Below are 27956 nucleotides of genomic sequence, written 5' to 3' on the forward strand. Positions count from 1 at the left end.
ATATGGGGGAGGCCTCCAAAATTGGGAAGATTCAAGAGAGTAACAAACTGTAGAGCAGCCCTAAGGGATTATGTTAACTTTGGTGCAATCCCAAGAGAGGAGTGAATTGGGTTTTTAAAATATTTCGGCTAATTTAAGCATTTACGCCAATTCACCACATATCATATCCCATTCAATGTACATGTGTGTATGTAAAATAGTTTTAACAGTGAAAGTAAACATACACGTGTGCAGTATATCTTATTTAAATCAATACATGTATGCAAATAATTATGACATTAAACAAACATTCATACACATGCTGAAATTTAAGTGCAGGAATTAAAATAAGATAGAGAGAGAATGACACGCAGATTTGTTAACGAGGTTCAGCCAATACTGCCTACGTCCCCACCTTGGGTATACCCCCAAGGATTCCACTAAACCTGCTCACTTAAATGGGCAGAGTAGAAACCATTTACATCCTCTCCTTACGGGGCGAAGAAGACCCTAGTTCAATTTTCGGGCTGAACCGAATTGGTCTCACTTATAGGGCTGAGACTCCCAATTCAATTTTCGGGCTGAACTGAAGTGGTCTCACTTACAAGGCTGAGACTCTCCAGTTCAATTCCGGGCTAAACCCAACTGATACATGAAAAATATTTTTGTACATATGAAAAAAATTTTAAACACAAGCAGGGATGTACACCATTAAAGCTCAATACAAACACTCTAGTATGATATGACATATATGCTTAGTAGAGTAAAGGTTACTTATCTAAATAATTTGCACAAATAAAATACGTGAATATAAAAATGATTATTATATTCTCCAACAAATATTTTTGCAAATGAAAGTATTTGGAGAATCTGAAGTTTAAGTTCAAGAAAATATTTGTGCAATAAATAATTTCTCCTAAAAAATATTTATCATGAAAATAATCGGGAGAAATTTAAGCAATACTCTCAAAAATATTTTTCAAAGATTAAAGGATGAGTGAGAGTATTATGCTTTGAATAGAAATGAATGCCTAACAAATAAAATGCTCTCTTCCAAAATATTTGTAAATAAAGTGAGGAGAGAAAGAGAGTATAAAAAAATTTGCCCCAAGGAAGGTTTTTTGCAATGAAAAATACTTTGAGGGAACTTTGATTAAGAAATAATTTGAGAGGTTTTTAAAGTTAATCAAAGTTGCTAATCTAGAGTTATGAGGGGGTATTTATAGAGTTTATGAAAATTATGACCGTTGGGGACACGCTAGGTATTTTCTAAATTGTTTAATTAAAAGTTAATTACATTTAAGCCCTTAAAAAATTCCGAACCCGAGAGGTTCGGTTGACCATATTGAAGGTTCGGTCAACCATATTGACAAGTTTGGTCGACCAAGGAAAATTTGAACTGCGAGTTCAATCCATAACCATTCACCAACAAAGTAACCAATTGATCAACCAAACCAATTAACCATAATATATTTAAACAAGATATAAGACAGCTTTCAATTTTTGAAGCCCTGTGTATTTGATTCAAGCCCTATAGTGAATGTAATTTGATTCAATGCAAACCATAACTCAAATTCCAAACAACTCATAATTTAAATAAACTCTTAGTTAATTTTTCTTTGAGTGTTAACCAGTCAACGTACTCCCTTTGAGGTTTCCACAAAGTATTGATCATCCAATGTACTCCTTTCAGTTTTTGCAATCCCAAGACCAAATTAAACTTAAGTTTATTTAAAATCCAAATTACGCAGTATATATGATTACGAAATTAAATCATCCACGCAGTTTATATGTTTGCTGAAATTTAAAGAGAGTAAGGGAAAGAGAGTGAGTCCAAGGCTTTTACGAGGTTCGACTTATCCCTAACCTACGTCCTCACCTTAGGCAAACCACCTAAGGATTCACTAAACCAATTCCTTTCCGGGCGGAGCAAAACCGTTACACACTCCTTCAATAAGCTAGAGCATCGCCTCTCCAAGTGATACCCCACACTCGATCACTCCTTCACTAGGCTAAAGTTGTACCTCTCCAAGTGATACCCCACACTTGGCCAATGATCCAACAACCTGGAATCGTCAAAGAAACAAGAAACAAGGGCTGCGTAGAATAATGTTTTCACACAAAGCAGATTAGTACAATTTCAATCACTATGCACTTCAATATTCAAATATCAATATGAAATAGAATTGAAGCTCAAGTATAGAATTCACCAATTCCTTCTCTAGATGAGGATCAGTAGTAAAGACCAGAGTAGGATGGATTCAGCACTTCAGATTATCTCAGCAAATCAGTTTTGCAATGAGTGAGCAAGAGAAGATTGAATTTAGAGAGCTTAAATGATGATATTATGTTTGGGTAATTAATTCCTTGGGTTAAAGGAGTATTTATAGACTTTTTAGGGTGAGTTTTCTTGTTTTCCAAGTTGCTTGGAGTGCGCACCAAGTTTTTATAATATTCACATTTGAAAAACTAATTTTTAGAATTTTCTCGTTGAAGTTCAAATTTTGAATTCCCGTAGGGTCAGTTGGCTGGACAGGCGACTCGGTAAGCATTTTATACAAGGTCAGTCGGCTGGACAGGTGGCTGAGACCTTTCTGCATGCCAAAAATTAATTCCATTAAATTGTCGATCGACTAATTGAACACAGTTCAAAAGTGTTAGTCGGTTGGGCTTGTCAGTCGGTTGACGGATCTTAGTTCAAAATGGTCAGTCGGCTGGGTAGTTATTCAACGGTTATATTTGTCAATCGGCTGAGAAAATTCAGAGCATTCTAGTAAATCGGCTGACTAGTCAATTTTTTTCAAAACTTCTATTTTTTTGTTAAGCTTTTAATCCTTTTGTTATTTGAAAAACTTAAATGTGACTCTTCAAAAATATTTTCCAGGGTTTTAGAAAACTGGTCTCTAAGTCTTTATTGCATCCTAATGAGTTTCAATATATTTCAAGAGATATTTAAAATATGAAGCACTTACATAAAGACTTCTTAGGACTTTTGACATTCTAAGTGCTTGAGTCTTTATGCTTGTTTTTCTTTGAGCTCTCTTGCTTTGCTTCAAGCTTTGATATACTTTAAGCTCTTTAACATCCATGCTCTCATATTCTTCAAACTTTAATAAGTCATCCTTGAATCCATGCTTTAAGCTTCATATGATCATCCTTCTTTAAAATATAAGCTTTCATGAATCTTTCTGAACACTTGACCTTGCTTTCTCATAGTTGAGTCCTGAAATGTCATCACTTAACTAGATATGTTAAGTTCTACTTGTTTGTTAGCATCAAAATAGGATGCTAAGCCTTGTAAGGCCAACAGATTCTAATGTTTCTCTTGAGACCATGGCATGTAAATATGTGAGGGAAATGGGAAGAGCTCGAAAAGAAGTATGGAGTAACCCAGGAGAAAGAGACCGCCACTCTCGAAGCTCCAAGGTCAAATGATCAGGTAGTGGCAAATCATGGGCAAGTAGCTTTAGCAGATGAAGAGGTATATGATCCTCACTCTATCTCTATTGATGAGTCCTGTACTGATTCTTGTGTTATATCATGTGATGAATCATCTAATGCCTCTTGTGAAAATTTTGCTAAATCTTGTGATAGTACTGTTAATGATACATACAATGATTCTAGTGATAAATATTGTAATAAATCTGATAGTGAATCATGTAGTGTATCTAATACTAAATTTATGTCATCTTAGAGAATCGTTGAAAAAAATTTATTAATGCTTATAAGATTACAGTTACAATGTCTAAGCAAAAAATCTTTTTAAAAAACGAGAGTAAAAAGTTGGCAGCACAATTAGAAAATCTAAAAGATTATTATGCCACACTAGAAAAGAGAAAGATTAAGATGATCTTGAAAGTTATCTGCTTGGAGGGAAAAATAGACGATCATTCTATAAAGACATCTAAAGCCAAAAATGAGAAGAATCATTCAAATAAACCCTTAGGAGTTAAAAAGAAAAATCATTTCAAAAAGGGTTTAGGTTTGGCTTATAAATCTGATAGTTATTTTCATGCCTTCTAGAACAAAAATAGAATGAATAGGCAAAATCCTTCACATGCACTTAAAGCTTGCCTATATTGTGAAAGATGAGGGCACGCCTGGTACACTTGTCTACATAGAGGTACTAGAGGCATAGACAAGGAAATGAGGTGGGTAATCATGAAGGCAAACCCCGTAGGACAAGAGGAAGGATGGGTTCCAATAGGAATTAGATAATAATTAAATTCTTCCTTAGGTAAGAGGTTTAGTCATTAAAATAAAAGGGGTAATGATGACTAAAGGCTTGGGAAGTGGCTAGCTCCTTAAATATCAAATCTTAGTATATGCATTCACTATACACTACTGACATACTAAGAATCTTATATAATCAAGCCAATATGAAATCTCAAGTAAAATATCCAACTTGAATTATGCATATAGATAATCATGATTGGTTAAATATAAAATTATTGACTATGGCATGCTAGCTTTGAACTGAAAAGGAATGAGTTAATATTTGCTTAAATGGGGCGTTAGTCTCTCTATCACTCATATCATTCCTCTTATTTGTTCAAAGTAAAGGTCGAAAGCTTAACTAAGTAAAATATCTGGAACCTTATATTTTTTAGATAAGTAAATCATTATATCTTGAATAATTTCTCAGAAGCGTGCACAAGAAAAATCCACTTCCAAATAGACAAAGCATCATTGCTTGGTAAATAATTCTTAATGCTTAACTCATGCTTAAATATGAATATCTCAAGTTAAGCATATTTTTTCCATCGCACAAAATTGAGTTTCAGGGGTTAGTCTCATACTTTATATTATTTAACCCTAAGCTCATTACTAAACTTAAAAGCCTTGATCAAAATTTGGTCATCACTTTAGGCTTAAGAACTAATGATCATATATTCCTATTCTGCTAGTGCTTATTAAAAGAAATTCCTCATAATCAAATTAGGGAGCTTCCACTAAGGGATTCAAGTTCTTCATCTAGTTAAATTAAATTATTCCCTTTGCACTTTAAATGCAAAAAATTCTCTAATTTCAATTTATGCAAAGGCATCCTCCTCCTTAGGAATTCTTTACCAAATCACGATCATATTTGGTGAAGATTCTCCTATTCCTTGGTTTGTATCCTTGTTCTAAATTGTGATCACATCTAAAGGATACCTTCCATTGGTGGCAAATCATAAATGACCAAAGAGAATTTTTTGAAAATAATCATATACTCCTAAATGTTTTTTGCCTAATGAGTGTGGACATCTTCGCTAGCACGAAAACATTTTGAATTGTGTCCATTCGTAATCCGCATTGTTTATCCAACACCCATGGTTTGCCATGGTCAGGTGCATGACATTTGAGCTATTCTAACCCTATCACAGAAGCCTACTAGTCTAACATATGTGGATGGGAATGAGACACCTTCATGCACAACTCAGTTGTGAACAAATGAACAACTCTTCAGTTCATCTAGGATTTATGTCACGTACATCATTCACAATGAAGAGGTTGGATAATAGCAAAAAAAAGTTGTAGGCTTATGACTCTAAAAAATATTGTTTATGACTTTTTGGTCCTCTAAGCCAGAGCATGAAAAGCCAAGTTTAAATCACTGAAAATCTAGAGTACTTGGCTAAGAATTTTAAGAATGAAGAGATGAAAGGAAGACATAAGGTGGTGATAATGCTTAACTAAGGGGGATCATCTCTCTTTCATGGTTATATAAATTAAAAAGCTCTCATAATCATACTCTATGTTTATATGCCTTTATGAATAGCATTGCAGCATACTATCCATAATGTATTAAAATGATTAAATCTCTTTGGTGGATGGTTTTATTTTATATGAACCGTTAATTAAACTACTGAAGTGCATGCTTGTATGGAACGCCAATTGCATGGCCAATGCAGTATCTTGTGTATTGCATGTCGGTAGTGGATCTAGGAGTTGCATGCTAATTGAACTAAATGTCATCTGCATGGCTGATGCAGTGACTTGTGAATTGCATGCTGTAGAAACTCTTGGGATATCTGGTGCATGGTTTTGTGATATGCAGGATGGGAAAATGTTCTATTTACAGATGGCATGTTGTCAAAATTTTGTTAAATCTTTCTTAAATTAATCAAAATCTATAAACCATGTGCTTAAATGATTATAATTTACTACGCGCTGAATTGCATAATTATTGCATGATTATTTGAGTATAGCCTTGTTGGCCATCATGTGCGAAATTGAATGCAATATGCAATAAGCATCTGCTGAACACTTATAATATATTCCATGCTGAACTTTATTCTGAAGGATGATTGTATATTAAATGGATATCTGATTTTCATCCTTATCTAAAAATGCATGCATATATAAGGAAGCTGAGCTTCATTCTTAGAGCACAAAGGACTCACATGCATCACTTTCGCTTTTTGAATATTGAGGCTCTTCTAAAAACCCTAAATATCATATCCAGTTCTTAAAAGTCTATAAATAGATATAGATTGTTCTCAGTTATGATCACGATAATGATGCCTTAATATTTCTTCTCTGATGCATCTGTAGTCTATAGGGAGACTATACTGGTCAAGTGATAAAAGTCATTTAATCGATACTCAGTATAGTTGTTCTTTTGATAATTGCTTATACTTTTTTGCACTCTAAATAGAATTAGTCTTTGATTAGTATAAGAAGTTTATTGCATTTAAGCCAAGATTCAAATCGAAAGGGGGAGCATCTAAAATTAAATTTCCATCTTGTTTTTCTCACCAACATTATTGGTTTAGATCTATTTTGAATTCATTATGGTATGTGCTTAAATGTGATGATTTTATTGAAAATCTTAATTTGAAATATGTTGATTAGCCACAATCATTTGTGCAGCCATATGATCTTGATTTAAATTACCATATCCTTAGAATCTATATGACTGTATTTTTTTGGTCATATTTTGTTCTGTGCTTAAATAACTACCAAAAAAAAGTGAGCTTGCATGATCTTTACAGTTTCTTTTTCAGCAAGCATTTGTCCCTTGTTCTTATTAGAAATATCTTAAAGGGAAAACTTCTTTTGGCAAGAGGGCTTCAAAACTAAAATATATCTTATCTCTTGCTAGTGTGTTTAACAAAATTCATGACATATGTTATTAGGTCTAGTATACAAATTTTTGTGTCATGAAGTTTATATATATTAAATTTTTGTGGGGGCATTGCATAAATGGTTCATTAATATATGAAATGCATGTGAACTAGTTAGATCGATTTTATGCTCAAACCTACACTTGCTATCATATGTCATATGTTTGGAACTCAAATCTTTTATCGGTCTTATGTAATGTTTAAATTGCAATAGTTTGAGGACGTTTCTAGTTTGACCATGTTTATCATGTCATTTTTTTTAAATGACTAGTTGTATTGTTTTGTGTGCAAAAATGAAAAAAAAAATTAAATAGTTACAAGACTATTTGCTATGCCCAGTTTTTTTTTTTTTTTAGGTCAAAATTTTACGTAGGGAGTTCTCTCTTAGGCTAAGTTTCTTTTAAATGTTAAAATTTTTTCACACTTAACTTAACCCTTTTGCTGATGCCAAAAGGGGGAGAGATTTTTTAGCAAAATAATGTTTATCTTCTATACTCCCTGGGTTTTAAACGTTAAATAGGATGAGCATCTGTGCCTTATTGTTAAAACTAAATGCATGTATGGTTCATTTGAAATGTCTTCTATCATTGATATGCTAGAGCTATATTGTTTAATTTTTAAGTTATGCATATTATTAGGGAAAGTTTTTCAGGCTAAACCCATTTTGCTCGTGTGTGTTTGTCATCATCAAAAAAGAGGAGATTGTTGATTTTTTGAGTTCAATCCCTATTTTGATGCTAACAAAACAAAAGTAATTTATGTGTGTATTTAGCATGTGAACATGTTTAAAATTCAACACACACATAAGGTGAGGGAAATGGAAGCCAGAAGGGCTTAAAGCTCACATCATCTGGCGTATTCCATGAAGAATCAGAAGAGCAAATAAGAAGATGACATATATATTATTTGTAATTGCATTTAAATTTTTTTTTTGTAATAATGCATGCTCTACATGGTATGATTGCAAAGCTCAAATGACCATAGAAAGACCTTAGGGCACCTAACCTTTCCTTAAAACCTTTTTAATAAAATGATAAAATCATACAAGGTTTTAAAAATATTTTTGAAGTAAAAAATAAAGCTAAAATTATATTTTATTACCTTAGTCGACCAGCCTCTTGCAAGTTTAAATTGCCCAGCTGATCGGCCATCTTTAGACCTAAATTGAATAGCCTCACCCCACCCCCCCCCCTTTTGGGAATACACCATTACTGTCAAATTTCATCAAGCAAAAGTATGACAAAGCTTGTTAAGTCGTCTCTATCTACTTCTCCTAATAAAACTCTTAATTATTTTGAAATCCATTTCTTATAAGGCTCCTTATGGACTACCAAGGACTCATTGTTGAAGTGGGGACCTTACTAAACTCCATTCTTGAGGCTTTTTCCTCATCATTTTTTTACCCATTGAATAGATTCCCAAAACCAATTATTGGCTCCAAGTCCTTTGTACTGGCAAAACCATTCCCCATATCACTTGCACAAACCAAAAAGCAGACAAAATTTGGCGAAAGGTGACAATCAAAGAAGGATATGATGAGATGAGACTGAAATGCATTTTTATTTCATTCAAATTCAAAATAATTTAAACAAAAAGCATTCATGGATGTATTCCTCTTATTATTGATTCCATCATCCTTAGGCACTCAAGCACATGATCAATTTTCCACCCTTACTTCTGTATCATGCTAGCTCATCTATGAAGTTGAACACTAGTCAATCCTCTAACCCAAAGGCATTTACTACATTCTCATTGTGAGTAAGCAACGAGTTGTTATGTAGATTAGGCTCCTTGGTGTCATACACCAGCCAACCCGCGTCTCTTAAAGCCTGCACATTGTGCTTAAAAGACCAGCTTTTGTCTATTGAATGTTTGATGGCATTAACGAATACTCACATCAAGAATCTAGTTCATACCATCCCACGAATGGAGGACATACTGGCACTCCTAGTATAGGCACAACTAATTTCCTTTCAATTCATTATGGAAACAATTTTGCATAGGTCCTCGGAATTGGTTGGATTTCAATTCTTCTCATTCTTCTTTCTGGCATCTGTAAATTTTGTTGTCCTAAAGTTGGTGGAGGACCAAAGGAATGCGGTCGTGTGCCCTGTTGTGCTACATTATTGACCATTGGCTCAAGCGTACTATTCTTATTTGCCTTTTCTTTCTTGCTGGCCCATTTTTTAAATGGGCCAAGGTCGAAACTTGCACTTTTTACTTTGCCTATTTTAAAGGCACTTTTTGTCCTTTCTCCAGTAGCTACCACATCCATGAAACTTTGTAGGGTGCTGCCGATAGGGGTGAGCGTAATTTGAGGAAACTCGAATTAACCAAATTAATCGACCGAAATTCGTCGGTTTGATTTGGTTAAGAACACAGGATTGGTTAGTTCAGTTATGGTTTTACAAAGTTTGGTTAATCGGTTAATCAGTTTGGTTAAAAGGAATGTTAATTCGATTAACCGATATAACCAATTTAATAATTAATTAAAATTTAAATATAAATTAGTATATGTTAATTTGTTAATATGTTAATTAGTATATGCTAATTTGTTAATATGTTAATTAGTATATGTTAATTTGGTAATATGTTAATTAGTGTATGTTAATTTGTTAATATGTTAATTACTATTTGTAAAAAATCTACAATTATATTATGTTCTTATTAATTAATTTCAAATTAACTAGGTTAAACAAATTGCCTGAAAAGGTAATTCAGTTGGGTTTGGTTCGGTGAGGTCCCTCTATCTGGTCGATTCAGTTAATAGTTCTCATTAACCAAAAATTTCGGTTAATTCAATTAATTAATTGAATTTGGTCGAACTGACTGTTTGCTCACCCCTAGCTGGTAAGAAGGTGACCAAAATAAGGGTCTTTCAACATGTTTACGAACAAAGAAATGGCCGCCCTATCTTTTATCAGAGGACACACTTGAGTCATAGCATCCCTCCACCTGTAAGCATATTCCTTAAAAGTTTCAATGGCCTTCTTTTCCATATTCTGCAAGGTTATCCGATATCATTTCCATCACATGGTGGCATTGGGTAATAAATGCATGAGCCAGGTCTTCCCAGGTGCGGACTCTAGCTCTGTCCACCTGAATATACCATTTGACTGCTACCCTAGTTAGGCTATCTTGAAAACACTGCATTAAAATCTTATCCTCGTCAGAATAGGCCGCCGTCTTTTTGTAATACAAGTGGAGGTGAGTTAGTGGGCATTTGGATCCATTAAACTTTTCAAACTCTAGGACCTTAAATTTGGGCGGCACGGTCACCCTCGGGACTAAACATAGATCGACAGTGTCCACTGATCCAAACAAGTTGGTTCCTTCCATAGCTTGGAGGTGTTCTTCTAGCACCTCATATCTCTGTTCTGTTTCTACTTAAGAAGTACACTCTTTATATTCATCCCTAAATTTGAGAACATTACTGGGGGTGTCCCTATGGTAGGGAACCCCTGAGCTGGCATAGTAGGAATATGGCTGTGAACTTGAACCTAAGCCATCTGCCATGTAAAGGGGTGGGGCCAAAGTTTTCCCATGAACTAGAGTAAACCCCGGGGTGTGAAAAGGATCTGACTCTGTTTTTGAGTCTGGGACCTGTGCTGCCTTTCCATTGTTGGCAACAATTAATAGTTCCATCATTTTTACTCATCTGATTTTGGATGCCCTTGACATTGTTGCCCATTTCCTCTTGGCCTTGTTCTAGTCTGATGACCTTATTTTCTAGATGTTCGCTCATTACTCTAGCTTTTCTCCGGGTATTGTAAAGATGCGTAGTGGACTTAGTGTTGAACTCTATTTGCTAGGTCCCTCCTTTATTTCTTTCTTTTTCTGAAAACAAAACCTTGCAAGAATATGAGTACTAATGCATGAATATGTATACAAATGCATGAACATGTATGCTAACTAAATTATTTTTCCAATATTCGTAAAAAAATCCTCATTATTTCATTAGAAAGAGTCACACTTTTATTTCTCAACAATTTTTAATATACATATACTTTTAATGGAAACGTCCTAGCCAACCCAACTCTTGATGTACATAATGAATAACTTGAGCCATTTCTAGATTGAACTGCCCCAAATATACCCCATGTTCCACTCGCTTCATGTTTCCTACCATAACCTTGATCTGCTAGCAGCTCCTTACATTTTACCAATCATTTTAAATGCCCGATGATCCAAAGCCCAAAATTTAGATTCCCAGTATCGTGCCCTCTGTACATATAGCACGATCTTCTGATATTTTTCCTACACCCGGTTGCATTCATCCCTCCATTCTTGCCATTGGGTCTCTAATTCTTGTATACTCTTGGATTTCCTTTAATTTTTAGCTTCAACATCTTTCAATAAATCAGAATTTGATTTAACCTCAACTTGAAGTTGTTAGCTTTTGTGTATTCCCAAAAGAGGGGGAGGGTGAATTGGAATTTTAAAATTTATTCCTAGGTTTAGCTAATCTAGCAGCAGTATATTCGCAACCTAAGGTCTATCTATACAGTTCCAAATGTGCAAATAAATACAACGTTCGGAAATTAAATCATGCACCACATTCACAATATAACATACACGTGCAATAAATAAATTACGGAAAAATAAAATGCACACTCGATATGTTATCGGGGTTCGGCCAATACTGCCTACGTCCCCGCCTCTAGCTCGGAAGCCTGAGGATTCCACTAATGCTCAGTTAATGGGTGAAGCAGCACCGATTACAATCAGGTCAATTCAAGGGGCTAACTTTAACCAACACGCCTTACTAGGATGGCGCACCTAGCTTTCCTAACCAGGTCTAAGCCAGTCCGGGACTATTCAATAGGGCTAGTCTCCCTCTTCAGGCCCGTGCCTAGAATACAATAAATTTGAAATACAATTTTTGCGTACAAGGAAATGCTTCTTACATAAGCTTATTTGTACCAATATATTCAACACACTACCAAATGATAAGATATGATAAGCTTAGTGTAGCCTTAGTGTCTACTCTCAAATTAATGTCGATAATGCAATCAGTACATGAGAATGTAAGTGACAGGATCTTTGTGTCAAAATAACATTCTCAATCACAATACACTAGCAAAGATCACAAGTATACTCCAAATATCTTAACAGAAGTTTTTATCAAAGTAAACCACAAGAAATATTCAACAATGGTTTGTAAAAATAGTTATTTGATCTTTGTATTAAAATGATGATCTTAATCAAGGGTATAGCAACACAGATCTTTTGGAACTCAAGCAAATAGCTCAAAATATATATTTATCAAATATAAGCACAAGAGATATTTTGAGAATGATTTATAAAATATTTTAGTAATCAAAATCGAAAGTGAACTCCTTGAGTATTGCAATGACAATGTAAAACTCAAAGGCTCAATGAAGTATTCCTAGGGAAGACTTATTAGCAAAGTCACCCAGGGAAACTTCAAGCTTGGCTCTTTAATAAAATAACCTCAATCAACCAAAACAAGAGAGAGCTTAAGCCTAATGAGAAGAACACTCAATCACACTTACAAAGAGATTTAAACAATAAAATTTGGTAAGAATATAATGAGTGTAGGAGGCTAAAAATGAGTATGAGAGATTTTCGAATTTCATAGGATTTTTCCTAATTAATATTGCTAATCCAATTCTAATTATTCCAAATGAGAGGGTATATATAGAGTTCCCCAATAATATAACCGTTCAGGACACATAGGGTATTATTAGTATGGTTATAAAACATTTTAATACGATTAACCCTATTTAAATATTTTAACCGTGGTAAAAATAATATGACAACCCGAGAGCACCGATAGACTAAAGGCAAGGTTCGGTTGACCGAGTGTGCAAGTTCAGTCGACTGAGTGAGATTTGAACTAGAAGTTCGGTTGACTGGTCAATAGGGTTTTGGGGCGATTTTTCTTTTCCACGTGGTTCGATCAACCGTGAGGTTTTGAACTAAGTAGTTCGGTCGACTAGACCATTGGCTAGACACACGTGGGAACTCGGCTGACTAGGTAGTTGGCTTACGATTTGGGTTCGGTCGACCGTATGGTCAAATGGTTGACTCAGAGGAAGTTCGATTGACCGGATAAAATGAACTGGGCCATGTTCGGTCGACTGGGCAGTGGTCAAACAGTTGACCCGGTGACTAGTTCGGTCAATCAACAAATATGTACTTGTGAAGTACAGTCGATCGAACATGTATTTTAAGTACATTTAGGTTCTATTTACTTATGTGATCACCATTTTCGTATAACCATATATATATATATATATATGCATGTATGAGTGTCCTAGGATCATTCTAGGTCTTTTTGAGGACACCGAAAAAATCCGGTGTCGGTCGACTGAAGGGTGCCCTACGGTCATTTAGTTTCCCTATGGTCATTTGAGCTTATCTACCCTATCATGTAGGTAAAACATTGATTATTACAGACCATTTTTCCTAATTACTATTATAGACCCAAATTGAATAATAATGAATTACAACACAAAATGATCTTTAGAGTCTTCATGCTCTTCTTCATGTGCCATCAAAGTATCTGCGAATATAGACCTGCACAAAAATTTGATAGCCATCAATTACCAGTATTTGTCATTATCAAAACCGGGTGTGACCAATAAGATCAATAGAAGTGCTCGTCCCTTTCTTCTTAGGGCTATCATTTCTTTCTCAGCTTGTAGGCACTTATCCTTTTTTTGCTTAACATTCTTCTAGCATTTGATAATTAATCCCCGCTCCCTTCTTTTTACTCGTTGAACATTTAACTCAGCCCCTATAGCCCTTTCTTTGGTGGAATGAAGCTGTTCTTGCACCTTTGCTTTTTCCTGTATCTATTCGTCCTTTTGAGTCCCCTTTTTTTTGGGATTGAGTGGCTGTTGACAATTGTACCTGATATGTAAAAACCTTATGAATTTCTTTAATCCGAGGATTAATTATTTTAGCATGCCAATCAACGTAGCTTCCTTGAACTTCAATGATTCGGCTGCCTAAGTCTACAAAATACATATATTTCCATGCTGACATGAATCTTCCGATTCGTTTCTAGACTCCCTCTTAATCATAAGCAAACTTTGAACTCGCCAAACCATAGGTCATAGGTATAAACTAAGATGATCCCATTTGCCTTCTAAACATAAGAGGGGCATAAGTTATTCCTTCCCATGGGCCTAGTAATGGAACCCACAAAAATTCCTGACATCTATACAATATGTTGGTGTAGCTCATCCATGGTGCCTGCCATACAAGCCCTATTGTTGCCAAGTTATGCAATTTTACATTCCATTCAAACATGTTGTGTGATAACCCAAAATATATATATATATATATATATATATATAAAATTAAAGTACAATAATAATAAAATAATAAAAATGGTCATTAAGTTAATATCAATACTAAAGTGTTTTTCTGTAAGATCCTTGATTCCATGTTTGATGCCTAAGAAAGACCTTGTATTAGCGAGTGCTCAGAGACCATTGCGGCTCAGTCGCTTCCTAGAGGTCGGCCTGATCAAAATGGAATTTCATAGGATAAACAGGATAGACCCTGTTTGTACACGTAAATAAGTATATATACATAAAATGGTGTTTTGACAGACATAATTTGTAAAAATACATAATAAGGTAATAATAATATAGGTATCATATGTGGGGCCCACTAGACTTTGTGGGGTCCACATGAGTCCCGGAGCCACAAGACACTGTTTATATACATAAATAAGTACATAAAATAATGTTTTAACTCATATAATTTGTAAAAATATATGATAAAATAATAATAATATAGGTATCCTATACGGGGCCCATAAGACTGTGTGGGGCCCACATGAGTCCCGAAGCCGTATGGAGGTTTACATGAGTCTCAAAGTTATGTAGGATGCATAAAATCGTAAGAATTATTCGAGTTACGTAGGATCCATTCGGGTCTTAAAGTTGTGTGGGGCCCACAAGACCATGTGGGGCCCACATGAGTTTTCAAAATTTAAATTTAATTATTGTTCAAAAATAAATAATAAAATAAATAAATACTAAAAATAGTTTAAAAGTAATAACAATGATAACAATAATGATAATAATGATTAAGAAAAATAATAAAATAATAAAATAATTAATTAACTAATTGATTAATTAATTAGGTAAGTAGTTAATTAAAAATTTATTTAATGGGAATGGTAGCAAGCACTCCCACATGGTCTCCATCCCCATCCCATACTCAACCCATACCTTGCCCATCCCTTGCCCATTCTTTAATTTTAAAAAAATTATAATTTCAGCCATCTCCCTACACTTTTATAAATTCCATTTCTTTCCCAAAATTTTCCTATAAATAGGGAGCTCTCAACCTTTATTTTTTACAACAATTTTCTAAGGAAGAGAAGGATTAGTGAGTGAAAGAATTTGTGGTGGAGAGAGAATTTTGAGTAAGTTCTCACTCACCCACTCTTTCCGATCTCATTTCTTAAAGATAGTTGTTGTGTTCGTAACACACGGTAAAAGAAGAAGGTAAGTAAATTTTGATTATGTTAATTTTTTTTTTATTTAAAATTCATACCCGAGTTTATTTTATAAGTAAATTTCAATTATGTTAATTAGTTTCACAAAATTTCCATGAGTTTATTTTTACGCATATTTAATTATACAAGTTCTATCTTTAATATACTTGCATCTATTTTTGGGTTAAGAAATGTTCTAATCCCCTCGAGTAAATTTTCAACATTTCTTTCTATTAAAAAATAAAATTATATATATTCTTAACACGAAAATTGTGTGGCATGAGTTTATTTTTACGTTGCATTTTTATGAAAATATGAATAAAGATGAGATTTCCACGATATTTATTTTAAATTACATAAATTATAATAAGATGATTTTAAAACCCCTTATGGCAACGAAAGTTCAAAGTTACAGATGCTCGGTACCGCAACTTAAAGTTTATACGAATCAGAGTGCACCCACACTGTTTACAGAGTGGTTATTTATGTTAGTGGATTTCTCCTAAGTGTACACCTGGTTCCGAACCAGGACTTAATAAGGAAAATTTCACTTAAAGTTTATGTACGTTGATTTAGTTTGGTCGGCCAGCCAGCTAAGTCCAGTCTTCGGACCGCACAACCCAGTCATGGGGGTAAACATGACTTACGACAAACAGGCCTAAGGGTGGTTTTTATAATATATGTTTATACATAGTTAATTACGTGTACAAAGTTACTGATGATTTGAAAAAAAAGTGTAAGTTTACATGAAAATGATTATTCTGGTACTTAAATGACGATATAAGGAAAACGTATAAGGAAAAAGTATATGTATGTTTATCATTAAATATTTTTACAGTTTTAAAGTTAAAAGTTTAATTTAACAGTTATAGTATATGATTATAAAATTTTACTATTGTAATTGACGGTAAAAGTTTTATGTAGTAAATTTTAAATTTATATTTATTCTAAAAACAGTTTTGAAGTTATAGTATTAAATATTGATTTACGAAAGTTTTTAAAAGCTCATTTTGGCCACACACTAATAATAATCTTATTTACTTACTGAGCGTCGTCTCACTCCAATCATATTTTTATTTAAGATGACTCTAAAGAGCATGTCGGAAATCAGGCTTAACAAGCACGCGGGTGGGGATAGAAAAAATAAAGATTGATTAGAAATATTAGCATGATGCCAGATATTTATGTTGTGAAATTTTTCTTTTTTAAAATAAATGATTGTAATATGGATAATTAGTGCTCTGGTTTAATAATAATTGAGTTTATTTTGCTTCCGCTGTAAATTAGTAGTAAAAAGTTAATATCCCAGGCCCCTCGGGGTTGGGGTGTTACATGTTTGCTGCTCTTCCCATTGGACCCTATAAAACTCAGATAAGGGGATTCGAAGCTTTGAGAAAAATTTCTAGTAGTTGTTAAACCTTTCTACATCTTCAATTTTAAAAGAGAAATAAATATAAAGAGTGAGAGAATTTACATATTGTAAACCATCCCAACATCCACTTTATAAATCAAATTATATAGCTTCCCAAAAATTTTACTTTGCCTTTGAAATGTCCAAACTTCTCACCACATATGTCAGTTTTTAGAAAGGCATCACTCTTGCCTTTGCCATTCACCTCCTTTTTGAACATCTTTAACCCTTAACACATCAACAAATTACAACTCCAATTTTTTAACAAATCCTTACAATTAAATTATAATTTTAGTTATAAAAATTATAAATATAAATACTTTAATTATGTAATAAAAAATATTGTACACATCAACACCGTTGTCCTATTTTTGTAATTTTATAATCACATGTGCACCAACTAGCAACTAACATTATGACGTTAGGTTCATGTAATTCAACATTCTAGTAAAACTTGAGATTATTAGAATATTGAATTTCTATAATCATATTACCATTCATACATCATTCCTGCATTTGGTTCACTAATAATCAAATTCTTTGACATGTATTATTTTTCATTTAACAAAAAAAAAAAAAATACTAGCTGTCATCTCTAGAAAAGAACATTAGTCCAAAACATAGAACAACTCAATCCATTTGTGATAGAATTTTTTTTTTTTAATAAAAAATAGAGCCCTAAAAGTCAAACCAAACAACATGTGTGTGTGTGTGTGAGAGAGAGAGAGAGAGAGAGAGATGGCAAGATTCGATGGTGGTAAAAATTCAAATAAGAATGCAACCTCTATTGATGCAGTTCCGACATATTTTAGTAAAGATTCGAATGAGAGAAAGATGACGATGATGGTGAAGATTTGAACAGAAATGTAGTTCAAAGATGCATTCCTAATCAACATTATCTCGAGTAAAGAGGAAGAGAGGTCGGACATTGGGCGAGGAAGGTTGGGGTCAACAATTTTGTTAAAAATCACAAACTACGAGTTAGGGGTTTTGATTATCGTTCTGCTCTACGTAGGGAGAAGACAAAGCCTATCTACAAGTTCCGTTGCCAAAGAACATATTAATTTAATTTAGGAAAGTTTGAATACAACTTCTTAAATGACTATAAAATTTTTTTTAAATATAATTAAATGATATAATTAGTTATGCAATACTAATAAAATATTAAATTTTTTTGTGAACCAACTATGATATATAATCACACTACTCACATTCCATGAACCAATATGCCTTGAATTATTTTCAAGTGTAACCAAAATTTGAGGTTTTTTCCCCAAAGCAAAAGATAAATAAAAAATAAAAATGCAGAGTACCTAATCATGGTAGGAAGGGCGAATCAGGGGTTTTGATTTGCGAAGAATCGCATCATCAATTACCAAGAGACCCGGCGGCAAACTTAACGCGCACGGAGGATTCCCTGTCCTCCTATTTACCGGCGATACGGGCGAAAACCTCTCCACACGCAAATGTCCAAACCCTTACCTTCAATTTGATTCGGCCTTTGCCCTCACTGGTTCTTCTGTCTTCTTGTTAAACACCCGAGATCGGAGAAGATGCGAGCGGAGACGGCGACGCTGATACTGGTGAATTTAGCAGCGATAATGGAGAGAGCGGATGAGTCGTTGCTGCCGGGGGTGTACAAGGAAGTGGGTGCGGCCCTCCACACTGACCCTACGGGGCTGGGGTCCCTTACCCTGTTCCGCTCTATGGTCCAATCCGCCTGCTACCCTCTCGCCGTCTACCTCTCCGTCCGCCACGACCGCACCCACGTCATCGCCCTCGGCGCCTTCCTTTGGGCCGCAGCTACCTTTCTCGTTGCCCTCTCTTCCACCTTCTTCCAGGTCACTCCCCTGCTTCCAATATCTTTGTTCTTTGTTTTCTTTTTCTATTTCTATTTTTATTTCGTACTAGCCTGACTACAGATGATGATGACGATTTGCTCTATTGCATTTTCGGTTGGATCTTTCGATGGAATAATGACTTTTGGGTTTTATTGGACTGGGTTTATTTCTGGAGTACTAGCCTGTTCACATGGTGATTGTGGTAAAATGATGTAATTTGCAGAGCGAGTGTTAATTCACCTTGAGTTTTGCTATTTCTAATTTTTGTGCTAATTTTGGGGAAATGAATGCTAAGAAATATATTCTGCCTGATATCTTCTTTCCAGTGTGCAGACTGCGGAATCCTTTGCTTAAAAGAAAGACTAGGGTAGCTTTAACTTGTTAAAATTAGTGGAATCTGTTTCTTTTGGGCTGAATTGCAACCTTTGCTTGTCCATGGTCCCCATCAACTCTGCAAACATGAAATAGTGGGCAAACCTGCGTTGGAAATGTGCCCTAGAGAAATATGAGGAACATGATTCTAAGAAATGGTTTTATGATCAACAGACAAGCACAATGAAAATTAATTTTAGTATCCGTGAGAAACAATAATAACAACAATAACAAAATCAAGCCTTAAGTTTCGCTAAGTGGGATCGGTTATATGAATCATTTTTCGCTAATTTATGCGATCATGGACCATTTCTTTTGAAAAATTTATGGATATTAAATTTTTAGTCACTATCTCCTCTCAAGTTATTTTAGTTCCATTCCTACCCCTTCTACTACCCCCACAGTAACTAACTCACTCTTCCTCATCGATACACTATGCGACTTACGTTGCAAGTGTCAATGTCATCTGAGTCGTCCCTCCCTTATCTTATCTTCTATAAGAGCTACACCTAAGTTATTGCAAATATGTTCATTCCTTAATTTATCTTTCAATGTTATACCACCACTCATCCATCTAAGTATTTTCATCTCGACAACTTTTACTTTTTTGATATTATATTTCTTCATCGCCCAACATTCCAATCCATATAGCATAGTTGGTCTTATAGTTGTCCTATAAAACTTCTCTTTTAATTTTAAGGGTATCTACAATCACAGACGACACTTGAAGCACTTCTCCATTTTACCCAACCTGCTTTAACTCTATGCATTACATCATCTTCAATTTCTCCTTCAACTTGTATAATAGATCCAAGGTATCGAAATTTACAAGTACTATTTTTCTTCAATTTCCCCTTCAACTTGCATGATAGATCCGAGGTATCGAAATTTACAAGTACTATTTATTTTTTCATCATTAAGTATAACTTTGTCTCCAATATTTCTTTTATCATTACTAAAATTACATTTCATATATAGCTCCGTGAGGAAAATGGAGTAAAATAAAGAAATTATAGTTCCACATTGATCTTCAAAGCTATGAATGGAGTGAAAAGAACTTGAAAATAGCTTAAAAGATTTGTTCGCTAATCAATTTGGAGTTGTTTCTTCTCTATTTCCTACTTTATTGATATTTGAATGGAGGCAAGTGGTTCGAGATTTCATGCAAATGTAGGAAATTATTAATCCTGCATTTTGATCTTGGACAGAGAAAAACGAAGTAACACTTCAAACTATAGTCAAGATGGAAAGTGAGTGTGGGGGTAGGAATGAGGCAAGTACAGGTGCTAGTGCCAGAGCATGTGTGGAAACTGGGGAGATGTAGAACGTTAAGTATTTGGGAAGTCTATGCAAATTATATATAATATTGATAAGTGTGCACTTACACGCACATATATAAATATAATATACAAGTTAACATTACACTAGATACTCAAATGAGTGTCTAACTCCAACAAATAAATTGATACAGTTGTGTTTTGGTAAAATAATAATAATAACTATTACAAAAAAGGAAGTATTTTTGTCCTAGAAAGTTGCAAACTTATATTATAATTCATTTTCTATTTGGTCCAAAATGATAAGAATGTCATTTGCAGTATTGAAAGCAATTTAAAGCTTATTGCCATGGGTGTGAGGTTTTACCATGATGAGGACAAGATTTTGTTATGATTAGAACAAGGTTTTGTCTGGGCTCTGCTTAGGAAATGCTTTCCGAGATAGGAGCATCACCTAGTATAAGTGTATTATATTCTTAGGAAAGGGATCTACATCTACTTAAAAGGCAACATTCAGATGTTTTTGTACTCTCCATATTTTCTGGAATTTAAATGAAGCCTAGGAAACAGTGACATTTTTTTTTTTTTTCCTCTTAAATTCTAGGAAAAGCATAACTAATGATCTAAGAGATGGTCCTCTTACGTCACCCAGTTATCAAATTGTAGATGTTCCTAGTTTCCATTTTTCCATTTTTCCATTTTTTTTTTTCTTTTGGGTGTCTTGCCCCATATGTTCTTTCAGCATTAACTCTGCCTGTGTTTGTTTCATAGTTGTAACATTTCCCCACACACAGCTGGTCTCAGGCCCAGTAAAGGAGGAGGGTTGTATTAGGTAGTTGATAGCTAGCATAAGACTTTTTGAAATGTCTGTACATGGATCCTTACCAAATGAGTGGTGGGAAGGACTCGTATAGCAAACCCTGCATAACAAAACTTATGGCTGTGGTGTTATTGTTTTTATTTCCCTTCAACATCAAGCAAGAGCTTCAAGAGAATATTAAATTTTCTTAACTGTTTGTAGAAAACATTTAATAGATCTGCTGGAAACCAAATGAAAATTACAAATTATATTGGTCGCACGTCACACTTGCACTGATCCCTCTATATTTTGGCTCTTGCCTTGCAATTGAATAAATAGCGAGGTTGGGGCTCTGGATACTTTTGGTCTTCCTCTTGACTGGTGGGTTAGCATGTGTGTGTATATATATCATATGTGAGATGACTATTCATAATTAGGGCAAGCACAAGGTATGTTTCTAATAAGGATCTTATCATGGACTGCAGACATGCTGTCTTCCAATTGAACACATTGCGCCGGATGTTGCAAGAATGTTAGAGCTGAGCAGGTTGGTTGGCAAACCAGTGAACATCTGCCCTCCTGATCTCATGGTTCATACTCCTTTTGGACTAGGAGATTTGCTTGACAGAAATGCTATGGGAGTTTTTTTTTTTTTTTTTTCAGTTTTTCCATGTAACTGGATTTTGGCTCCTTTTGGCTCTTTTTAGCTGGAACCATAACTACTAAAAGGTTAATCTAGAGTTCATTGAAAACTTCAAATCTTATGATGACAGCATTTTGAACAAGCACTAATAATTACAAATAAAATAATTTCACAAATTAGACTTATTTAAATTTCTGATGCCATGATTTTGATTCTCAAAATTCCCTCCAATCAATTCAAACAGTAAAAGAACTTGCCAATAAGACAAGATGTGAAGGCCTCACAATTCCAAATAGGAGTTAAGAGTTAGGCATAGGAATCTAGGATGTTTTATGCCTTTAGGGCAAGCTAATTCAATTTACCTCAAAATAATTCCAGCCCTTTTTATTCAAAATTTGAAGCTATAAATGGTTGCGAGAGATTAATTTTTTGGCACTATGATCATTTCGTTCATAGGTTACATTCGGTTCAACCGTTCAAGAAATAGAATAGATTTGGAATTGAATGTTCATAGTATAGGTATATAATAATTTATAAGAGAACATATGTTGTCATTATAAAGCAAATGACCATGCAATAGCTTTTATCGATACATAACATGGAATTGACAAATGACGTCCTAAATTTCAACACGGGAATGTTTATTCCTTCCTGTTCAACGTTGGATGGAATACCAAAAACTTTTGCATGTGCAAATTTTTTGTAGATTATTATATCCCTGTACAATTTCTATTTTATTCCCACGCTATCCATTCAGTCGACCAAATGTAACGTTAGTTCTTCCATCTTTTGTTGATCAGGTAGCTGTGTCCAGAGCCCTCAATGGGATTGGCCTTTCCATAGTTGCACCAGCAATCCAGTCCCTTGTAGCTGACTCAACTGATGAGAGCAACCGTGGTATGGCCTTCGGATGGCTACAGCTAACAGGCAACCTTGGCTCAATCATGGGTGGATTCTGTTCAGTATTGATAGCTCCAATAGCTTTCATGGGGATCCCTGGTTGGAGAATTGCTTTCCATCTTGTTGGAATATTCAGCATCTCAGTTGGTGTTTTAGTCCGCCTCTTTGCCAATGATCCACATTATTCCAATGATGCGACTGGAGCTAGTGGTCAACTTCCAGATAAACCCATATGGTCAGAAGTGAAGGACCTGGTCCAGGAGGCCAAGTCAGTTATGAAGATTTCATCCTTTCAGATTATTGTAGCTCAGGGTGTCACCGGTTCTTTCCCATGGTCTGCTTTGTCATTTGCACCCATGTGGTTAGAACTTGTTGGTTTCTCCCATGAGAAAACTGCATTCCTCATTGCCCTCTTTGTGATTGCTGCTTCGCTAGGGGGACTGTTTGGTGGTAGGATGGGGGATCTCCTTTCCAAGCATCTCCCAAATTCTGGTAGGATAATTCTAGCACAGATAAGCTCCGGGTCAGCCATACCTCTTGCAGCATTACTGCTTCTGCTTTTACCCAATGTCCCATCCACAGCAGCCATGCACGGGTTGGTGTTGTTCATCACAGGGTTTTGCATTTCCTGGAATGGTCCTGCTACAAACAAGTAAAGTCTCTCAATTGCACTCTTGTTTTCCTTTAGTCTGCAGTTTAATATAATAATAAATTTTGATGACTTTGCATAAGAATAGTCCCAATAGTTATCCACTGACATTTATGTGATGTTTCGTTCGTGACACCTAAGATGCCTTCTGGTGTTGTGATTCTTGAGAATCTTGATAGGGTCCTGGATACAATATTCGGGAAATATAGGATTCTCATGTTTGGTTTAGAAGCATATTTTTGTTAAATTTATGGGTATGCACTATGCAGTATTCCCATGTTTGGACAAGTGGTACTTTACTACAAAAATCAATAGATAACATGAAGTATGTACTAAAAAATTACTCAACTCATTGAAAATACAATATAAAAAACAATAACTAAAATAAGATTATAAACTATTATGTAGTTCAAAGCTAATTCAATAATGTAACTACTACTACTACAAATAAATATGCAATTCAAATAGGTTATAAATAAGTTAGGGTAGTTTTTGGATTTTTAAAATATAAGTTGGAAATCCAAATACCCACATTTTAAAATGGGAAAGGTAATGTTAGCATTGAAGAGCTCTGCAGGAGTACTTACCACTTAGTAATGGGATCTCCTATTATAAAATGTGAACCAAATGTGGGAATACCTGGAAATGAATGACAATTCCCAGGACTCATTGGTTGAATCCATGAAGCAAAAGCCATTTCTTAGGCAAATGGAGGAATTAGAAAACTTCCATGGAATTTAAGAGACTAGGTTATCATGCTGGACCAAATCATCACTGAGGCAACCCCAAGGATTAGGTAATCCCAACAAAAAAATTACAAATGGGTCATTTATCAGATCCCTAAAATAGCCTTGCAGACTCATCAGATACTGAAAAAAAATGGCATAAATTTGTCCTAGTGCTCAAATTCCTAATGCTTTATATCATGAAATGATGAGATCATGCACTTTAATTGACCAAAATTGTTACCTGTTTTCACTTACCCTGCATTCGGGAGCATGGATTTCAGGCCTTGGGTTTTGGAGAAAATGTTGTATTTGACTCTCTTTCAGTTAACATAAATTCAAATTCAGGCCCTAAATTCATGTTCCCAAACATTATCTCAAATTAATTAGTCTACGAAAGTTTGTAACTGTTTGCTAGTTAATTATATTCATAATGTCGTGTGCAGTCCAATTTTTGCAGAGATAGTCCCTGAGAAATCCCGAACATGTATCTATGCCTTGGACCGATCTTTTGAGTCCATACTATCATCCTTTGCTCCCCCTGTGGTTGGAATACTGGCTCAACATGTTTATGGTTATAAACCAGTCCCTGAAGGGTCGAGTGAGTCTGAAGAGATTGCCACTGATAGAGGGAATGCTGCATCATTAGCTAGGGCTCTGTACACAGCAATAGGAATTCCAATGGCTCTTTGCTGCTTTATCTACTCATTCCTTTATTGCACTTATCCGAGAGACAGGGAGCGCGCACAGATGGATGCATTAATAGAATCAGAGATGCAACATTTAGAAGACTCTAATGACACACCTGCTGGAAAAGAGTACACTCAACTTTACTTATCTGAAATTGATGAAACAAATAGCAAGGATAGAAGTATTGTAGAAATGGTATATGAAGATGACAGTGGTGATTTTGATGGCAATGATGAGCAGATTCCGCTTCACAGCCAATGACATTCTCCAATTTAGGTGAAATAGCAATTCTAAAGAGCAGAGAAGCTGGATCATTTTCCACGAGGCTGCACTTCACTGAAGTAGCTCAACTTATAATAGCTTGGAGATTAGTCATACATGGAACTCTAGGTTCATTAGAATGATAAAGATTTTGTACAAGCCAATCTAACTTTGAAATGAAAAAAAAACAGAATTCAAATCTCCATGTGGTTTTGATATTGGACTGGAAATTACCTCTATACGTAGGTAATGCGTGATTCAACAAGAACAAAAATAGCTTATAAGATTACCGTTTTTCAATTGTTTATTTTTCAGTTACAAGCTTGATTTGCTTGAAGGCCTAACGAAACTTATGGTAGTATGGATTAATGTAAAGCTTTTAAGGCATTCCTGTTGGTGTCCAACAAGACTCGGGTGGTTATATGCAGGGACGTGAGAAGTTGTGGAGGTGCTGTTATTGTTAAAGGTGAAATTCCTTGGTAGAGTGACTGTTACTACAGTCATGCCCTTGGCCTGAGAAACCATCGTATCAACTCTAGCGCCCAAGACAGCTTCTTTCTACTTGGCATAGCCTGTGTTTTTGTGTTGAAACTAATAACCTCAAAATTAAATTACCTCGTTACTTAACTGGCTGATTCCAATATATAAACCTCACGTGGGGTTTTTGTTTTTTGAACTCAAATTTGCTATCAATTTCAATCCATGTCAAAACTTTGACGTGTACAGTCCAATATTACATGTATAAAATAAAAGAAAGCTGTTGTTAACAAGAAGACCCCGATACATAGCCTGTAAGAGGAAACCTTTCACCAGAGAGAGAGAAACTTGACGTAGTTTAACAAAGCCATCTTTTAAACTGGCAAACTTTAAATAAGACATAATCCATGGGCAACAACATATAAAACAACCTTTCACCCCGTTCACTGCACTCTATAAGTCTTTTCCATCCATGAATGACCTAATTTTTACAGATGTGGGTGATAAAACCTCAACAATTTAAACATAACCTTCATATACAAGAAACACACACAAGTTTAGCTTTCTGCAGTAAACGTCCAAATAAAAATGAACTTAATAAATTCTGAAAAATTGAGGCAAAGAGGCATAGGCACAAAGAACCATATGCTTAGCTCGGTTTTGTAGCAGAGATCATAACAAAAGGCCCATTCCTCTCGCTAGTAAAACCCAGTAGCCCGCAAGATCTGCAAAGACCTTCCAGTTCATTTTCAGATAAAAAGATGCGGCTGCCTGAGAATCGCACAATGTTCTACAAAGGGAAAAAAAAATTATCCACCACCAGTCAGATTAAAGTTGACACAAGTCCTGAAAAAAAGTTCAAGCGCTTAAAAGTAAAGCTAATGACAAATGGACGAACTTGTCCAAATATTTGTTGCCCGACTACAGATTAGGGCATATGCTATGTGATTTTCACATAAGTCCTGAAATTTTTCAAGAATTCAAATTCCACTGCAAATCATAAAGAGCAGATTGAATGCAGTATTGCAGAGGATGAGCACCAAGTTTGGAGAAGAAGTCATTCTTCCAACTACAAAGCATAAATGGCACCCAAATAAAGAATTTAGAAATGGTGGACTGCAGCATAGGAATCCATGGTGACAATTAATTGATCTGATTTAATCCATAATTCTAAAGGTTGGTTTTCTCTCTGTTTCCCAGTACGATCTCCCATAAGAAAACTTTTGCAAATAGATTCCTAAACTATAGTCATGCGGGTTAAAGCTTTAAAAGATATACCCGGCGTAGTGTCTGTAAAAATGGAAACATAGCAAACGGCCCATCAAGTATATATGTAGTAGCAACAAAAACTCCACCAGGTCGCAAAACTCGACTTATTTCAGCCACCTATAAGCAACAGACACCAATTAATTGAGACCATTTGATGAATTTATAAATAATAAAAAAATTAAAAAAAAAAAAAAAACAACAACAACTGTGATCTTAGACATCCTAGACTATGCTGCTAAATATATTATTGGGCATCAAATGTGTCTGACTCATAAAACCATCCTCATTTGGTAATGTTTATCATCTTATGCCCACAAACCAAGCTTATGAACAACAATTGGTTAGCTTTGTTTTATTCCAAAGACAAAAAAGTTTCTTTCAAAAGAAAAAGAAATTTATAGTATTCAAAGAATATATATACTTTTATAAATAAATGGAAAAAAAAAAGGAAAAAAAAGAAAAGAAGAAGAAGACAAATCCTTCAAAACAAGAAGCCATACAAAATTTCAAAAAAATTAAGAATTTTGGTTATACATCTATCATAGTCTTCAAAGGTAGAAGGCAAAGTAGTAGTTTTTCTCCATCTAGAAGGAGGCTGGAAACATATGGCTTGAATATCATGAATTTTAAATTTGAAAGGATAAATGCATCTCACATCAAACAATGTCTCCATGCGTGCAAATTAATTCTTTCAAGTTTCCTAGAAAAATCTAACTTCGAGGAAACATAACTAAAAAAACAAATAAGTGTTATTGGTGCGAATTTTCTTGAAGTTCATTGCTACAAGAACAATGGAAGTTCAGATTGTGTCATCAATTCATATTAAAAATAAAGATTCTAAAATGCAACCACAAAAAGAAGCCAAAAAATCTATATTGTGAGCCAATGTCTCCAGCTCCCTTCAAAAATCCATTTCCTTATTGTGAAATCATAAAAGTAGAAATCAAAAACACAAAATAGAAATAAAAAAGCAACTTTAGAATCACAATTTGGTGATGAGAAGCCCCAGTTTTGGTTGATATATCAATCAAATAAGTAGAATTTAAGGAGGGAAAAGTTAGGATTTAATCAC

At 34.7% G+C, this 27956-nt stretch overlaps 2 protein-coding genes across 4 annotated transcripts in view; one reads left to right on the forward strand and one right to left on the reverse strand.

The window, feature by feature from the left end:
• Window positions 1-18179: 18179 nt before the first annotated feature.
• LOC131162896 (uncharacterized) lies at window positions 18180-25440 on the forward strand. Of its 2 annotated transcripts, XM_058119506.1 has the most exons (4): window positions 18743-18822; window positions 21756-21817; window positions 22714-23465; window positions 24634-25440. In XM_058119506.1, the coding sequence occupies exons 3-4, from the start codon at window positions 22813-22815 to the stop codon at window positions 25136-25138; spliced, it is 1158 nt and encodes a 385-aa protein (XP_057975489.1). In that variant the 5' UTR covers window positions 18743-18822; window positions 21756-21817; window positions 22714-22812; the 3' UTR covers window positions 25139-25440. The 2 variants fall into 2 exon arrangements, with proteins under 2 accessions (XP_057975488.1, XP_057975489.1); XM_058119505.1 differs by lacking the exon at window positions 21756-21817 and having other exon boundaries at window positions 18180-18822.
• Window positions 25441-25969: 529 nt separating this feature from the next.
• Window positions 25970-27956, reverse strand: part of LOC131162897 (uncharacterized methyltransferase At1g78140, chloroplastic) — a 17759-nt gene continuing 15772 nt past the window's right edge. For both annotated transcript variants that reach the window (XM_058119508.1, XM_058119507.1), the window contains exons 8-9: window positions 26894-27001; window positions 25970-26405 (exon numbers count right to left, since the gene is read on the reverse strand). In XM_058119508.1, the coding sequence (XP_057975491.1) occupies window positions 26265-26405; window positions 26894-27001 (249 nt within the window). In that variant the 3' untranslated portion in view covers window positions 25970-26264. The remainder of the gene's footprint in view (window positions 26406-26893; window positions 27002-27956) is intronic.

This window comes from Malania oleifera, chromosome 8, assembly GCF_029873635.1.
Source record: "Malania oleifera isolate guangnan ecotype guangnan chromosome 8, ASM2987363v1, whole genome shotgun sequence".
NCBI lineage: Eukaryota > Viridiplantae > Streptophyta > Magnoliopsida > Santalales > Ximeniaceae > Malania > Malania oleifera.